General features: G+C 45.6%; 1 protein-coding gene across 1 annotated transcript in view; it reads left to right on the top strand.

Moving 5' to 3' along the window:
- Nuak1 (NUAK family kinase 1) overlaps nucleotides 1-17,948 on the top strand; it is a 66,741-nt gene that overhangs the window by 41,399 nt on the left and 7,394 nt on the right. The window contains exons 3-5 of the mRNA XM_090328557.1: nucleotides 4,900-5,051; nucleotides 6,428-6,493; nucleotides 17,178-17,297. Of these exons, the coding sequence (XP_090184683.1) occupies nucleotides 4,900-5,051; nucleotides 6,428-6,493; nucleotides 17,178-17,297 (338 nt within the window). The remainder of the gene's footprint in view (nucleotides 1-4,899; nucleotides 5,052-6,427; nucleotides 6,494-17,177; nucleotides 17,298-17,948) is intronic.

Raw genomic sequence — 17,948 nt, 5'->3', positions numbered from 1 at the left:
AAGCTTCAAAGAGGCTGGTACAAAGGCATTTTCAGAGAAGGCCATGAGGGGTCTCCATTTAGAGACGGAAAACCTTTACATAGGACAGGGCAAGGAGGGAAAACAGGTGCTGGTGAGTGCTTTTTTTTTCTTTTTTTGACCTCGCTGACCTCAGAACAGAGTAGCTGGGATTACAGACATTGATGACTATGCCACACTAAAACCCCCAGCAACAGCAGAGAGAGAGAGAGAGGGGGGGGGGGGAGGGAGGGGCAGGCCTGCGTATTGCCCATGGCAATACTCTTCATACTGATACTTCAAATGCAGACCACTAATATCAAATCAGCAGTCCAATGGATGAACAAATCGAGATAGCATCACACAATGGAATACTCTACAGCTGTGATAACGGGCCGTCTTAAACTAGGCATGGCTGGATGGATTAGTCTCACAAACATTACATTGGACTGTTAGAGCCAGTCACAAGAGTAGATACTGTATGTTCTGTTTCTTTTTTACTTCCGAAATGGCAAAATTCAACAATGTTACAGGCTTACATTCAATCTGGGAAGTCTCTTGGGGAAATGGGAAGTCTCTTGGGGAAATGGGAAGTCTCTTGGGGAAATGCAAACCCTGAACAGGCACAGGATCTTGGGTACCACCCTGGCTCTTGCTTTTTTATCTTTTCGATTATTCTTGGGAATGTTTGGTCACATGTCTGATGGTCCAGTATCTCCTAGGGGGAAATTCAAGGCCTTGGTGTGTCGTTCATTGTCCTCTTCTTGTTCTTCTTTTATTCCTTGGCCTCTGGCAGTGGCTGGAAGTTCTTCTGTTATTCCTTCTCTCCTTCTCCCCACTGGTAGTCTTCTTTCATGATCCCCAATGGCACCCACACAGTAGGTGCTTTATGAAAGTTCGTTGCTTTTAAGGATTTGGGCCACATGGCCTTGGCCCAGTGCTGTAGGCAGTCCAGGCTGAGCTAAGTTTCTATTCATGGCATTCAGTTTCCTGGTAGGCCTGGCATGTCAAGGGCCATAGTTTTCCTTACCACTCTGGAGCCACTGACCTTCTGGGTAAAACCGTCTGGCCAAGAGACACAAGCTTTCATTTTTCAGAAAGGAAACCCTTCCCAAGTGGTGGAAAATAAGTTTTGCTTAGTGACTAATAACATAAACACAGACAAGATTTCTGGGCTTATAAATAACCAGTTGTAAAAGTGCCCGGGGGAAGGGGCCCATTTTTTGCCAAAAGAATGGCTGAGAATGTTCCTGCCACCTCACTGGCTAACAGTGGGCCTAAACCATGGGCAGGGGGGCCCTGGGCTGAAGTTGCAGAAACTGGTTAGTCTTCAGTGTGGGCTCCCAAGGCTTTGTTCTTATGCACTAACATGTCTGGTTATTCTGGAAAAAAAAAATAATAGGTGATCACTTCCTTCTTGAAAATGCTGTGATTCCGCAACAGGCGTGGCATGTTTTAAAGGACACTCGCTGGCAAGGAGAAGAACTCTTAAGGATTTTGTTTTGCCCCAGAGGCAGGTGAAGGAATGGGAAGGGGAATAGCTTCTGTGCATTGAACCTTGGCCAAGGCATGGTGTGGATGGAGTGCTCCCTGTGTGTGGAAAGCTTCAGCCTCATTGGCCTGGGGAGGAGAATGAAGTGAGGGGTTGATTATTATACACGGAATGGTAATAGAATAGCTGAGAGCTGGAAGTTACAGTCAGCCCAGTTCTGGCATGGCCTCTCCCTCTATGGCCATGGAAAGTATTGTGAACTTGCTGCACTCAGGCAGATTCTTCTCCCAGTGCTGGCACATAGTAGGCCTACAATACATGTTACTGATGTTGAGGGACAGCTAAAAAACACTTTAAACACCACATAGCCACCAGGATGAGTCATTTTGCTTCAGGTCTAAAACTGAGCAATCGCATGTAGCTCCTGTCAGGTTGTATTTAAGGCTATAGTTATGAGTCTTGGTGGCTTCCTGTGAGGGTGAGAGATGGTGTCCCAGAGCCAGGCTTGACTGGACAGGCTGCTCAGCCACGATAAGGAGAGGTGATTTTGTCACTCACATGTCCTTTCATTCATCCAGGATTTCCCTGGCTGAGTCCTGATCTGTTCTTGGTGTCAACAGGAATATGCATGTGGCACAGTTTACCTGTAGAACTGAGTGAAGGACAAGAGCAGACATGTTTAGAACTGGGCATTTCCCAAGCATCCTACCTGTGCTTGGTCATGGCATGTTTTCTCCCCAGGATGGTTTTGTGGGGAACACTCTGGAGAATGAGCCTGGGGTGCTGTCCAGAGCCCTCACACTATACAGTGAGCATGGAGGTGAGAGAGGAAGGTGGAGACCCACTTGCCAGCCTTGTGAGGGAGGCACAAGTGCATGGCCTTGGGACGTGCCTTAGAGGGAGAATCTACTAGACCTTCCTAATGGAAGCTGCATGGAGAACTGTTGGTTGTATTGGGTATTATGGAACTGAATCGTGCCCTGTCTCCATGGTGCCAAGTCAGCCAGTTGAGAAGAGGAAAATCCATCACTGGAACAGTCCTTGTATCCACCTCAGGCAAGTGACTAGACCTCCCTTGACAGGTCAGCAGCCTGGGTTCCTTTTAAGGATGGGGCAGCCTCACACCAGAGGGTGTGAGGTCTTTGTTTATACCCCTGCCTTTGTTCTACCCTCATTTAAAATGAGAAAACTTGCTGCTTCTCCAGAGTGCACCACTCCATCAAGTTTGGAGCAGGAGCCACACTTCCCGAGGCAGCCTTTCCAGTTTCCAAAGTTTGCTGTTAATGCGAAGTCCATACCAGGCTAAATCCTGGTGGGAGCCAGAGCGGCAGGGTATATCCAGGGCAGCAGACGCAGGGGCAGCCAATTTTATCTGGCAGTTCCTCCTCCTCTTTCCTGCTTTCCCTCCTTCATTTTATCAGAAGGGTTTGGCTGGACTTGAAGGAGCCAAAAAGGAACTGGAGTGGGGAGGAAGGGGTGCGTATATGTGTGGCGGGGAGTGGGGTGGATGCTGAGGCTCTAGTGGCTAGTGACAGTGTCTGGGACCCAGGGGACCCAGGCCTAGGGAAGGTCCCAGATCCCAGTGAGTGTCATGTACCTATTTCTATCCCATTGTGTGTCCAATAATACTGACAGCAGCAGTAATTGTTAACATTATTGAGTATGGTCTGGCTTCGCTGTAAACACTTACCTTTCCTGCTGTCAATAATTCCCCCAGGCATTCTAAGAAGCACCTAGGAATTCCGTTCACTTTTTTTTTTTTTCGCCAGTCCTGGGCTTGAGCTCAGGGCCTGAGCAATGTCCTTGGACTTTCTCAAGGCTAGAACTCTACCACTTGAGCCTCAGCTCCACTTCTTGCTTTTTTCTATGTATGTGGGACCAAGGAATCGAATCCGGGTCTTTACGCATGCTAGGCAAGCACTTTAACCACTAGGCCAAACTCCCGGCCCTCTATTCACTTTTTATAGTTGTGTAAACTGAGGCTTAGAGAGGGAAACCAACATCACACAGCCATTAAGAGACAGAGCTAGGAGTCCTAGTTAGGAATATTTGATTTACAAATGAAGGTTTCCTGTCTCGGTTCACAGTTCAGGCTGGGGGAGTGGACATATAATACAGGAAAGAAGTTGGCACCATTAGGAAGTCCTTGTGACTTAAGTATTAACTAGTATGTGAGAGGCAGCAGGCAGTTGATATAGAAGTGTCGTCAGGTGCAACCTGTGAATTAGAGTTTCCATGTCACGGGAAGGCAGATGAGAGGAGAGAGGAGAGCAGGTAGGTGAGAGATAGCTCTCTGTGTGTGTGTGTGTGTGTGTGTGTGTGTGTGTGTGTGTGTGTGTATGAATGAGTGTGCACATGAGTGTGTATGGGATTGTAAGACACAGCCAGTAGTTTTGCACTTGGACTTTGGAGCTTCACTGCAGCTCAGAATCTCCACATGCCTTGGTTTCCTCATTTTGTTTTCAAGTGGTACAATGACAGATACTTCCCTGGTGGTTTGCTGTAAGATTTGGATGAGTTTGCACCTTGTATGAGGAGCCTGGTATATAAGAAGTGCGATGTGATGGTTTATTATTGTCTGATAGGAATTCGTAGAGTTTGAGTTTCCTCATTTCATATTAACTAAGCTCCTCCGGTATGCCATACACAATTCTGTATGCTGGGCATGATTCAGTGGGTGTAATAGACCAGCCCGAATTGACATTTGAGTCAGGGAGACACAGTAAATGAATTCACAGAATAGAAATGAAATCAGGCCAAGAGAGACCCATGGATTGCGTGCAGGACTTGACGGACCATGTTAATAAGCAATGGGTTCTATTTTGAGTGAGAGGGGAAGTCTGGATAGTTTTGAGTCAGATGCTTCATAGATGGCTAGGCTTAATGGCTCATGTTTGTAATCCCAGCTACTCAAGAGGTAGAGGTAGGAGGATCATAGTCAAGCAAAAGCAGACAACCTTGTCTTGAACTAAAAGGACCAGAGGTGGGATGTGGTAGTTCACATGATAGAGCACTTGTCTAGGAAGCATGATGCTCTGAATTCAATCCTTCCCCCCAAAGAGGTGGGGGAAATAGACAATAAATGATCATCGTATATGATTATTACCCACTATCTTATGCATAGGAGAGTTGGACTGATGGGCAGAGGTGAGAAATGATGTTGCAGAGGCAGTCAGAAAAGAACTACATTTTCCTCAATGGGACCTCCGGTCACCATAGTGATGCTGACATTGCCCTTCTTGCTGATGACTGTGTCCAAGTCACGATGGGGAATACAGCCACCTGTGACGCTGTCCACCCCCTAGGCCACTCTTGACGTCTCCATCATCTTCCCTGCACCCTGCCATCCGAAGTTGAACTTGCTGGGCTAACAGGGTATTTGTTGATTGTCCCCCCCTCCACCTCTCCAGTGTTTGAGAACAAAGATAAGATCGTGATCATCATGGAATATGCCAGCAAAGGGGAGCTGTATGATTACATCAGTGAGCGGCGACGCCTGAGCGAGAGGGAGACCAGACACTTCTTCCGGCAGATCGTCTCCGCCGTGCATTACTGTCACAAGGTACCACCGTGTGCCCGGTCTGCAGGTCCCACCACAGTTGGTTTGCTGGACACCCATGCTTTTCCTTTCAGAAAAATGAAATCTGTTCTTTGTAGCATGTGTGGAGATTTTTATAAATTACAAAGAAGAAAATCGCCATTGTTCAAATCCCAAGTGCTTACCCCGTGTGAGTAGTATGTGACCTCTCTGTGGACCCCCATAACTCAGACCTCGCGCTTTGTTCTAGTTGATCCTCAGGTGTCATTATCAAGGGCTGCAGACTGTGTTTTTATTACTTAAAGCATGCAAACGTGGATTCCAGATGAATGATATTTTCTTAGACTCATTGTACCTTATTATGAAAACCAGGAATGTAGCCAGGTGCTGGTGTCTTAGATCGATCATTCTAGCTACTCAGGAAGTTGAGATCTTAGGATCATGGGTTGAAGCCAGCCTGAGCTTAGAAAAGTCTGTGAGACTCTCAGCTCCAAATAACCAGCTAAAAACTGGAAGTGGAGCTGTGCTTAAGTGACAAAGTGCCAACCTAGTACATATGAGCACACAAAAGAGAGACTCAGGAGTGTCATAACTGAACCAAACAGCACCCCGTGTTTAAACTTGGGTTACTTGTGCTAAGACCTCTCCTTTAGAAAGACTGTGCATTTCTGAATTCAAAGCTCATCACAAGGACGTGGATGAGGAAGAGAGTTGTAGAAATACAGGTGGAAAAAGATACCAGTTTAGCCTTCAGCCTGCCACGGTTTGTTTGAATGTAAAGGTCACACGATAGTATCACAGTCACCTGTTTTAGTCTCAGCCTTGAGTCCTGATGCTGAGTGAGAAAAGAACTTTCAGAGTCTTTCTCGCCAGCTGCTCAAGGGGAAGTTCCTTGGTTGCCCTCAGAATGGATTTGAGTCCATTTCATTTGACTGAGAAGATTTTGTCCAGGCCCCCTTTCCCAGCATGGGAGGTACAGACAGAAAAACAGACAGGCAGAAGCAAGCAAGGCCTGGGAGCTACTCACTCCGGAGTCTGCTGTTGGCCTGGGAATCCTGTCTCTCAGACAGACAGGGTCTGGCTGCCTGGGATGCAATTGCTTTTACACAGCAGAATCCCATCCCGACAAAGCATCCCCCTGCTGCTCAAAACAGGCTCTGGGGGAGCCAGGATTCCTGTCATTTTTCCCTTAACCACACAGCAAGTGACTAATGCTGTCCTGTCGCTGGTCGCTGGCGGGGGAGTTTCCTGACAGCCAGCATAGCCCTGAAAGATGGAAGTGAAGACCACCAGGGCTGGGGCATTTCTTTCATCTGTCAGACATTTCCTCCTTCCTCGCCTCTCTCCTGTTATCCCTTTGGTGGCTCCCAGTTCAGTGCTCTCCTGTCTTCTTGTTGCAGAACGGCGTGGTCCATCGGGATTTGAAGTTGGAAAATATACTGCTTGATGACAACTGCAATATTAAGGTAAAGCTCCCCAGCCTTATGGATTGATAGGCAGGGGCTGGGTATTCCAGCCCAGTGGGGGCTTCGCTTACAAGGCTGTAGTCTGAAATGTTGCAATGGCCTCCTCTGCTGACAGCAGGTTCCAGGAGAGTCTTCCTGCTTACTCCACTCAGTCCAGTTCACAAAGTTAAATTCCACTGGCATTAATTGATCTGTGATGGCATGCCAGATTCTATTCTTCCTGCTGGGATAAAAAGAAGTGATTAAGATTTCTGTTCTCAGGAAGCTCACACGCAACCATCTTTCCCATAGCATATAACTTACAAATACTTTCTGTGTGTCCTGTTTGCTTACTATTCTTTTCAATTCTGTCTTGAGGACCACTGTATGAGATGGCACTGTTTGTTTACATCATTTTACTTACATGGAAACTGAGGCACAGAAAAGTCAAGGGACCTATCCACAGTAACCAAATGTAAAGTAAAAGGGACAGTTTAGATTTGCAACTCACAAACTCAAGTTTACTGGATTGTTCCTTTCCTGTTTCTTATTTATTTATTTTTGTTGTTGTTGTTTTGTTTTGCTTTGTTGGTTACTTCCCAGTCTCCCACCTCTGAACCAGCCGAGGTACTGGTGAGAGCTCTTGCAAAGAGCTGGTGGTGATGCTTGCTATTGAGAAATGGCAAGTGATAGAGTTGACTTTTACGGACTATTGTTGCTAGCTGCTCCTGGAGTTGGAGAAAGCTTTCCTGCACATCAGGGTTCAAGGGCCTCCCTGGAAGCACTCTAGATGTTCTTTTGATCACGTCTGCAAAATAAGCAAATATGGTTTCAAAATAAACGGAGCTCACCGCATGGGTTTCATTATGAAATGGCCTTAGTACTCATAGCAGCAGCAGGAACTCTCCAATTGGACACTTGTGACGTGAATGCCTTATCCCTGGTCCCCGGACAAAACATGGGAACCATCTCCCGCCTTTGGTGATATTGTTGCTCTGTGTGTGTGTGTGTGTGTGTGTGTGTGTGTGTGTGTGTGTGTGATGGGACTATTTTCTTTCTTGGAAGGATACAGTTACTCTAGGCTTTGGATTATGTTTGTAGATCAAGGCAGTCACTGTTTGTCCCCATCATGCTTTGCAAGGTCCGTGGAAGCTGTGACCCCCATGACCTCTTGTTCATGCAGAGAAGTTGACCTTGGTCACATATTTCTGTGTCATCCATAATAAAGTAAGGAGGAAATAGTTGGTCAAAGCAGTTCTCCTGAGGAACAAAAAGTGAAGTTGTAGGGTCTCTCCTTTTCTGGCAAAGTGGCTAGAATTTTCTAGAAAGATGCACTGGTTATAGAGTTCCAAAACTCTGGGCCATGTGGCTAACTTGATATTGGGAAAGGTATGTGATCCCATTCTCCTCAACTGGAAAAAGGTTTGCTTTGTGGGTGAAATCAGGTTTTCTTTATGTTTGGTTTTTCAAGCTGCCAGTAAGCACAGTGGGCAAATGATTGTTTAAGGGAAAGAGTAATGACTTTGCTTGAATTGGGTAGTCTGAGATTATTTTACCATCCTGTCTCTTACTAATTGCAGGATTTGGATAAACTGGCTCAAGTCTTTGTTTTTGCATATGTCAAGTTCCCAGGGGTACCAGTTCCTGTACTAGGATTTGTTACTACTATTACTATTACTACTACTATTAGCAGTGAGTATTTTCTGAGCAGTGACTGTGGACAGTGCCTCATATCCAGTCCTGGGTTGTGAGTAGCCAGACTTTCAACAGTACTATAGTCAAAGCAGATGGCACATTGCTATTACTATGCCAGGAGCCTGTTCAAGTCACTGGCCCCCTGAAGAGAAAATTGAACCAGAAGCCAACTGCCCTGTGAAGATGCGGGGTTCTGAGGCTTGGTAGGAAGGCCCTGACTGGAAAATTGGGTCCTGGCTTTCTAAAGGTTTGTGTCATCGACCTTGATGACTTTCTCTCCCAATTCTGCCTGCCACCTGCCCCTGGAACCCTCAGAACTAAATGTAGTCTTTACAAGGCCTGGAATGTGAGCCTCTGGCCCGGGGATTGGGTTCTGTGGTACAATGTGACCTCTTGGTCCCATGATGTTGTTTCAGAAGTGATAAGGCACATAGCTTCCTGCAGAGTCATAGAATTCCCCAATAGAGGAGGAGGCTGGTGAGGATTCTGAAAGCAATTGTGCAGGGGACAATAGGGCCGGAGCCTGGAAGAATGGTTCATTTGCTACAGCCTCACAGCTCCCCAGTCACCAGATCCTTCTGCCTGGGATCTTATTATAGATTATACAGGCAAATAACGTATACACATACATATACATAGCATTATAAATGCAAAGTTTGGTCATAGATTTCTCTTTGTTTTTTCCTTAAGAATCTCTGCCCCTGGCAAGGTAGGAAACACATAGACACACATACATACACACACACACACACACACACACACACACACACACACACACACACACGCACACCCCAAACAGAAATCAAACCTTCCCAATTTTATCAATTATCTAGTGTTCCTTTCTCTACCTATCCAAGGAATCCTAAAGAGCTCGGAGAAACTTAGACGACGATTTTTAGTCCCTTTGTTTTGCTTGTCCTAAGCGAAATGTCTGAGGTCCTTGTCTCTGATTCCCCTAGTTTGTTACCTAGTGCCTGGCACACAGTAGGCACTTGAAAGCCATTTGATTTTGAAGCCAAGGGATGATGAGCCTGGATTAGAACTCACATGTTTGACTTCCGGGCAAGTTGTCTTTTCATCTAAAACTGACTTCCAGGGTTTTAAAAAAAATGTGTTTCAGCTGGTGTTGATTTATCTTCCGGCCATATAGGCTCTGCTCTTCCTGACTCAGCATTTTGCTGAAGCATATTTAGAAAAGGCACTTGCTGACAGAGGCAGGCAGACACATGGCCACAAGCTGACTTCTCTGTGCACAGAAAACCCTGGCCATTTTTGTCTGGGCTGAGAGTCAGTCCATGGGCAGAGATGAGCTGCCTTCCAGTTGGATGTAAGCAGCAAGGCAGTACCCCAAATGTGGTGCCCTCTTCTGCATTGAAGGGTGGAAGACCAGGGCCTTGGTGACTCACACCTATAACTATAGCCCCTCAAGAGGCAGAGGTCTGAGGATCAAAGTTCATGGGACTCTAACCTCCAGATAACCAGCCTAGAAGCTGAAAATGGAAGTATGGCTCAAAGGGAAGGGTGCCACCCTCAAGTAGAAAAAGCCAAGCGAGAGCTTGAGGTCCTGAGTTCAGGCCTAAGGATCAGTGCACACACACACAAAATACTATTGGGCCAGGCTTTGGTGGTTCACACTAATAATCCAGGAGGTTGAAATCTAAGGATTGTGGTTCAAAGCCAGCCCTGGCAGAAAAGTCCATGACACTCTTATCTCCAGTTAATTACTTTAAAATAAAAAGCCAGAGATGGCCCTGTGGTTCAAAAGTGGTAGAGCACTAGCCTTGAACACCCCAGCTTAGGGACAGGGCCTAGGCCATGAGTTCAAGCCCCAGGACTGGTACCAAAACAAGAAAAAATATGCTATTAGTTTGAACTTGTGACCAACCCTTCAGTTTTGGTATGAGCTATGTAACTTTTCGCTGCTTGATGTTGCTATACAAAAAGGCACATATGGCAATGGAAACTTATTGTTGTTAGTTTCATAATTCTGCTGTGCTGGGATCGAACCTAGGGCCTTGTGCATGCTAGGCAATCACTCTATGACTGAGCTACTCCCTCAGCTGGAAATTATTTATCTGGCCACTGCGAGAGGGTGTGGTTTCTAAAAATATTTGCACTCGCGCAGTCGGTCAGCAGAAGGAATGAAAGCAATGTGCTGCTCTGGGTTGCATTGCGTACTCTGTAGAAGCATGAACGAAAATAGCACCCAGCATAGCATTAATTCGCAATTAATAAAAAATGGGCCAGCTTCACATCCCACTCTCTGGGAGAATGGAATGCTGACAATTCCCATAGAAAGCTCCTATAACAAACGCCTCCCCAGGAGCAGAGGGCCAGCTACCAGGGTCAGCTGACCCCCCCCTCAAAGAGTGCTGGGAATCTGCTGAGCTTCCAGGGCTCAGGGTAGAGGGGCAGAAGGAAGATGGCCTGCTGCCCCTGGTGACAATGAATTGGAGCTGCTGGGGATAAGAAAAGAAGCTTTGAATGGCAAGGGACAAGATGAGATAGAAACCTCCGGGCTTTACTAAGACCCAGGCTTGGGAATCACAGGCCTCTGGGCTTTGAGTATCTGCATTTGTGGCATTCATCAATTCCGTGTGTTCCTTCATTTATCCATTGTGTGTATGAGTGTGCATGTGTGTCTGTCTCTTAGGTCACTCTAGTATTATCCCATGCATGCTGCTGCCACTCATCTCTTCCTCCATTTATAATCGATACTGTTTATTCATCCACTGAACATCTGTGATGGACCACATTGATTTCCAGGTTTCTTTTCTGTATTGGTTACTGTGGGATTTGATAGTGAATAACACGACCAGGGGTCTTGTCATTGCGAATGCAGAATCTAGCAGCAATAATAAGCCACATGACAGATATGATCTGAAGATACATGAAGAAGGCACTTCTCTAATGGATTTGGAATTCTAGATAGGAATAGAAGCGATACAGAGAGAACTACATGGTACAATTATCTACAAAAGCACAGTGCCCAGCTAGAGCAAGGTGAGGCTGTGAGAGCCAGAGTACTCAGGGCCGGGCCCTTGCCTGGCATTTTAACTCTGCTAATCCACCATGTTTTCTCGGGCATATCAGGTTCCTTTTGTCTGAAATGCCCGTCTCACTCCTCCTGGGCCGGCCCCTCCCTTGGGGTTCTGTCGAGTGCCTCTTCTTCCAGGAAGCATTCTCTGATCCTTTGGGAAAGAGCAGATGGCCTATGTCATATGTGTGTGAAAATGCTAACCAGAAAGTTGTTGTGGGTCTGGGCACAAAGTATAAAGACTTAGATTTTGAAGGATAGGTTAGGGATTGGACAGCAAGTAAAGGGAGGATTGCCATCAAGGGTGAAGAAGAAGGCTGGGAACTGCGAGGAGCCAGAGGCCAGCCCAGTCACATCTTCCATGTGCCTCACTCATTTGGTCCTCAGGATGTCTCTAATCAGGGTGGGTCTGAGGCATGAAGAGGCTCTGCTAGCTAATAGCTCCTAATCTGTGGTTATTTGACTCTCGGTTCTACCCTCCACCATACAACCCAAAGTTGCCCTCGGTTCCAGAGCACATCATTTGAGGACCTCTTTGGTCCTCCCTTTTGTCAGCCGTATCTCTTGTGCAGGAGGCTTGAAGACACTGTCCCTGGGAGAGAATCTGCCAGCGCTGACTGTGGCCCACAGCCAGACTGCTGTGGGTCACAGTGAGAGCAGACGTGCAGGGGGCTACCGTGGTATATGCAGCGAACCAGCAATGGCCAGGCCTTTGTATCCCCAGGAGGGCTGCCCTTGGATGCCCCTCCATTAAGAGCTTCCACAGATTGCTCTGTGTTGCTCTTTTCTGATCTCTTGAGGAAAGCCCTTCTACCCATCATTTTACTCCCTGTGTTTTCTTCATCACTGCCCAAGCCTGGGGCTGTCAGATGAAGCCAACAGTGATCAACTCTGAGGCCTGAAAAGAGCCATAAAGCATGTTTTCCTGGTTGGGTCTTCCTCAAATCACAGAAATCCCATTTCCTGGATGTCACCTTTCCCCAGAAAGCAATAGCCCTGCTTATTGTAAAGCTTCACAGTGAAGCAAACAGTGTTGTGTCATAGCCGACACTAATGGAAGGCTTCCTCTTGTGCGAGCGGTTTACATGTTCAGTTTGCCTGGTTTTATAGTAGCCTCGCCGGGCTCCTTGGGCATCATCAGCTCTGCTTTGAAGATGAAGAAACACAAGGCTAACATCTTATGTGAGCCCTTAGGTCTTTTTTTAAGATGCAGTTTATGAACTGGATGGAGGGGGGGAAAGACCCCAGTTTCCTCTCTAAGATTTCCCAAGTGGTGTTGACGCTGCTGGCCCATGGACCACTCTAGCATAGGATGGCACTGACATGCCTCAGGCTGGGAAGAGAGGAGGTTGAGATTTAAACCAAGGCGAACCTTGGATGGGTCTAGTGCTTCCCACTTCCTCTTAGACACTGCCAGTGAATGCCAGACTACTGTTGATTCTTATCAGCTTCCCCCTTTAGTGTTAGTATCAACAAGCTGATACTTCCTTTCCCATTATTCCGGGGATCTAGGCTTAATCTGATTTTTTTTTATGATTACACATGTTTTAATATGTGTAATGTAGCATCCAGTGGGCTGCATTGCTGCACACAGCACAGGCACAGTAAACATGCTCTTATTCTGCAACCATCGCAGCATATCCCATTCTCCCGGCATTTCCCCCCCCCATCTCCACTCCCATTAAGCGCTCCAGTTCATGCTTTCCCACCTTCAGCGCCATGAAGCCACCGCTCTACTTTCTGTCTCTATGAATTGGTCTATTCTAGGGACTGCACATAAATAGAATCAGACAGTGGGCCTGGATTTGTTCACTTCGCACCCTGTCTTCCAGGTTCATTCGAGTTATAGCAGGGTTAATCCTTTTGACAGGTGAATGGTAACTTCCTCATTGATCTTTTGAATTCTGATTTCTGCTCAACGGAGCACATATCTATAAAGGACTGCTGGTATCAGAGGTCCCCCACTCCCCACGTCCCCCCAAATAAAGGAATGAGCCTCGCCATCTCCATACCTGAGCACAAGCAGAGGCTGAACTGCTGCTCAGTACAGGGCAGAGACAGAACAAACATGCACCTGAACAAACATGGCGCCAGGGAACAACCTGGCACCAGCCACAACACCAGTGAGGCTCCTTTCTCTAAAGCTTACTGGTGTGGCAGCCAAGTGCTACTCTGAAAGCAAAGCCTGGTGGCCTCTTCACTGGAAAAGAATGAGCTCCGAATACAGCCAATGTTCTGTTGCTAAGAAACTGGACAGCTGGGTAAGACCCAATGGCCTGTGGCTTCAGTCTCTTCTTCTCTAACCTTCCGCAAAGCTTCTCATGCCCAGACCCCTCAGCTGCTTCATTTCCAGAGTAAAGGGCAGAATTACCATTATTTAAGTCTCTTTCATGTGGAAATCAATTCTGACATTGTGATTATTTTTGTCTTATTATGTTTGAATTGAATACCTCCCAAATTTCACTTTAGCTTTCATTCATCCTGGATTATTGTTATTATTTTGCCTTTTTCTAGGCTGGCTTAATATTTTCAATTTATTTCAAGTCTTTTTTTTTCTAAAGTAATAATTTTAAGGAAAAGAAACTCTAAATAATTGCCTGTAATTAAAAACCAATGTAGTGAACCCAAAATAAGCTCAAAAATAAACATAACAGAAAGTAAGTAGAACCAAGTGGAATTTTGTAATTCTAGCTCGATGGAGAGCTTCTCTCTTTGACATACTAAAGATACTAAAGACTCCTCCCCTCCATATCCCCCTCCCCCACCCAACCAAGAATTCCTCCTGGGTTTATTTGGAAGGACTATAAAAAGAAGTCACACAAAAAAGAGTTCTTCCTTTTGTGATTCAAAGCCGTGTGGTTCTTTCACTGGCACCTCAGCCTTCTCTAGTTCTTCAGATCAAATCTGTCTCAGCTATCAGGAAATCTATCTGAATTGAAAAAGTGGCAGGCAAACATTGATTTAGCTCCTTCTGTGTGTCTGTTATTGTTGTAGGCATCTTTTCTTTTGTTGTTTGCCACTAAAACACTGTAGGGGGTAGAGACTCTTCCTACCACCCCCCACTTTACAGATGAGTAAACTGAGGTCTAGAAAGAGCCAACAGTTACACCTAAGCTCTCTTTGGCATTAAATCCTAAGACCCAAAGCCCAAGTTTGAAAGGTTTAGGATTTGAGAACTTGCCCCTGCCACCCCAGCACATACACACTCTTTTCTCTCTCCTCTCCCCCCACCCCCGTCTCTCTCTTTCTCTTTCTATGTGTGTCTTGATTAATATTGCTTTTCTGTTCAAGTGCCAAGAACACAGGCTAATCTAGGTTTCCATTAATCTTGGGTCCTCAGCAATGACAGCTTTACGGGAGAGGCTGATAAATATCAGTCTGTGCGGATGGGAGAGGGTCATACATAAACACACTTCTCCATAATGGCTGCTGGGCACCTCGTGTAGCAAGGGTGCCCAGCTCGGGTGGCGTGTGTACACAGCAGGGGCTCTCACATACGTGTGTGAAGAAAGCTCCAGCGTGTCCCAGATAACGCACATACTGCTGGGAATGGATTTTCCTGAGCTGAGCTATGGCTGAGTCTGCTGGAGCCCTCTAAGCCTGGGGACTGGCTGGGATCCTCAGAGCTGCAGTCATTCCATTCCTTTGTAGTAAAGCTTCTAACCAACTTCCTGAAAGCCAGTGTGTGTGTGTGGGGAGGGGCATAGAGGGCACCGAGGGTGGTGGAGGGCGCTTGATAAGAACGTGGAATTCAGGGCAATTAAGTGCAATCTGAGCTCGGAGAATGTGCTTTCTGAGGGCGGTTGTACACCAGCTGCTTCTAATGACATTCTCCTCATTCAAGGATAACTTTGAGTGAATGGGCTGCTTCAAGGGGCTTCATTCAAAACAGAGGCTCTGGTGGTATTCAGGCTGGGCTGTTTGCTGGGCTTGTGGCTTCTGAGCCTATTTATAAACAGCAAATGGAAATCAGGTTGGAGTATGGCAGAATCCACGGCGGGGGGGGGGGGGGGGGACCGCGTTGATTGTGGAGGTGAGGGGTGGGGCTAGCTTCACTGAAGTGAAATGCAGAGATTGTCTAGGGCTCTGTGGCTTAGAGCTCTGGGTATTTATGTCATTGCTTACTAGTGACATGCCATCCAGGAATAGCTTTGTCTCCCTTCCCTCCCTTGTTTCCTTATCAGTGTAATGCATTCTTAAACACCATGATCAAGTATCCATGACAGGAAATAGGTAAAGTTGAGTGGTATGAAGTTTATTGACATGATCACATCCATATTGTCTTTGATAGGAGGAGAGTAAAGCATGCAACCAGTATCTGCTTATTGGACTTTGTTGAATAGTTGGTAATGAAGTTTATGTTCCACTGCCATTCTTTTGCATTATCTGTTGGTGTCTTGGGCTTTTCAGGATGGATAATGCTATTGTTGTGACAAATGTTTGTGGGTGGGCTCAGCAAGGAATGATACAGAAATGGTGATGGGGAAGATGTCAACTCTACCAACTGCCTCAAGACTTAGAGTCTGGGAGGGAAGACAAATATATATGCATAAATATTCATGCATATGTGTAGAATGTACAGATCTGTCTGTGCTTAAATGTGACATAAGGTACATCCACATATACAAGGAAATAAAGGAATACTTGAAGTAACCAAAGAGGAAATTTATGCCAAAGAGTATGAAATAGCACAGAAGCGAGGTTCAGCTTGAGACATTGGTCTCAAGCTTGCAAGTCATGCAGTACTTGTGTTCACATAATTATGACACCAAAGTGCAAGCCTGGTTATATTGGCAGTTACTTTTATTACAGGATGTTATTTTAAATTGCTTAAATTGTTAAACTGTTTATTTTAAATTATTTAAATTGTTATTTTAAATGATTAGATACTGTCAATCTCTTGCTGTACTTAATTTATAAGTTAAACTTTATCAGGAATGTAGATATAAAAACATAGGATGTATATGAAAAAGAAAAAAACCCCTAAAAACCATAGGGTGTGTAGGACTTAGGTATCTACAGCAATTTCTATGTTGACCAAATAAGAATTTTTTGGTCAGTCATGAATCTTGAACACAGGGTCTAAGTGCCGTCCCTGTGCAATTTTGACCAATAGTACTCTTCCACTTTGAGCCACAGCTTCACTTCCAATTTTCTACTGGTTAATGATGAAGCTTTTTTGCCTGAGCTAGCTTTGAACCATGATCCTCAGATCTCAGCCCTCCGAGTAGCTAGGATTACAGGTGTGAGTCACCCGTGCTCAGCGTGAGTTCTTCTTTCACATCACTATTGCACTCCAAAATTGGAGGCAGCACATTTATGGGGGGTCTTGGAACACATCTATGAAAAAGGTTTCTGTACCTTTTTGTGTTTCGTAGACCATCATGTAGATGAATGTAGAGTGAGTTGAGTGTGTGTGTGTGTGTGTGTGTGTGTGTGCGTGCACGCATGCACTGCACACATGTGGTGTACCAGTACTGGGGTTTTGACTTCAAGCTTGTGCTCTTGCTGGGCTTTTTTGCTCATGGCCGGAGTTATACCATATGACCATGCCTCCAGTCCTGACTTTCTGTTGGTTAATTGGAGGTAAGAATCTCATGGATCCATCTGCCTGTGACTCTCAGGTCTCAGCTCCTGAGCTGTTAGGAATGTAAGAGTGAGACATCAGTGCCTGGCTAAGTTGAGTGATTTTGTAGGAATGATTTCTCTGTAAGTTTCGACTCGGGTTCACGGGAATAGTGATTTTGAGTAACAGTGCCTGCAGTCCACAGATAGGGCAGAACTGGAAACAGATGTGATGGCCTGCAGTGGGGAGTCAGTGCCTGTCCCAGCTCTGACAGCTGATCCTTTGAGGGAGACTCAGAATAGGCGAGAAGAGGCCCATCCAGACTTCAGCTCTGTGTGCGGAAGATCTGATCGTTTACTGACACTAGTAATTTAACAAGTCTTCTTGTGTCTCGCTTCTCTTTGTAGATTGCAGACTTTGGACTTTCCAACTTGTACCAGAAGGACAAGTTCTTGCAAACTTTTTGTGGGAGCCCACTCTACGCATCCCCTGAAATCGTCAATGGGCGGCCCTACCGTGGGCCAGAGGTAAGCAGGCTGCCTGGTGTCTATCCCAGGTAGAGGGAGGAGGAGGAGAAGGAGGAGGAGGGGAAGGGAGGAGGTGGGGGGAGAGGGAGGAGCAAATAAGCAAAACAAAACAAAAAAAGCAAGCAAAGAAAGCTTGTGATTTAATTGCAATCATAATATTGACTGTAAAAGCAATATTTATATACATACCTGAGAGAAAATTCAGAAAAACCTAAGGGAGAAATAAAGTTATCAGCAACTCTTCACCCAGAAGAAACCATATACATACATACATACATACATATATATATATATATATATTAGAATCTTCTTTTAGACTTTTCCAAGATAGAGCTCTGTATTTCAGAAATAATTGAGATCTCAAAAATATTTGAGATCACCTAAAAATAATTGAGGTCATATTACTAAAAGGCAAGGTCTCCTTCCTGTGACACATATAACTTGTCTCTTTGCCCTTTGCCAATGTGATTTATAATGATCACATAATTTTATTTATTTATTGGTGTTAGTCCTTGAGATTGAACACAGGTCTTGGGTGTTGTTCCTGAGATTTCTTGCTCAAAGATAGCATTCTACCACTTGAGCCATAAAGTGTTTCATGGACTGTCCTGTGAACTACAATCTTCAGATCTTAGCTTCCTGAGTAGCTAT

This window comes from Megascapheus bottae, chromosome 2 (genome assembly GCF_031878675.1).
Source record: "Megascapheus bottae isolate mThoBot1 chromosome 2, mThoBot2.hap1, whole genome shotgun sequence".
In the NCBI taxonomy this organism is placed as follows: domain Eukaryota; kingdom Metazoa; phylum Chordata; class Mammalia; order Rodentia; family Geomyidae; genus Megascapheus; species Megascapheus bottae.
Note: the sequence above shows the minus strand (reverse complement) of the source record. Positions and strands in the feature narration are given on the sequence as shown.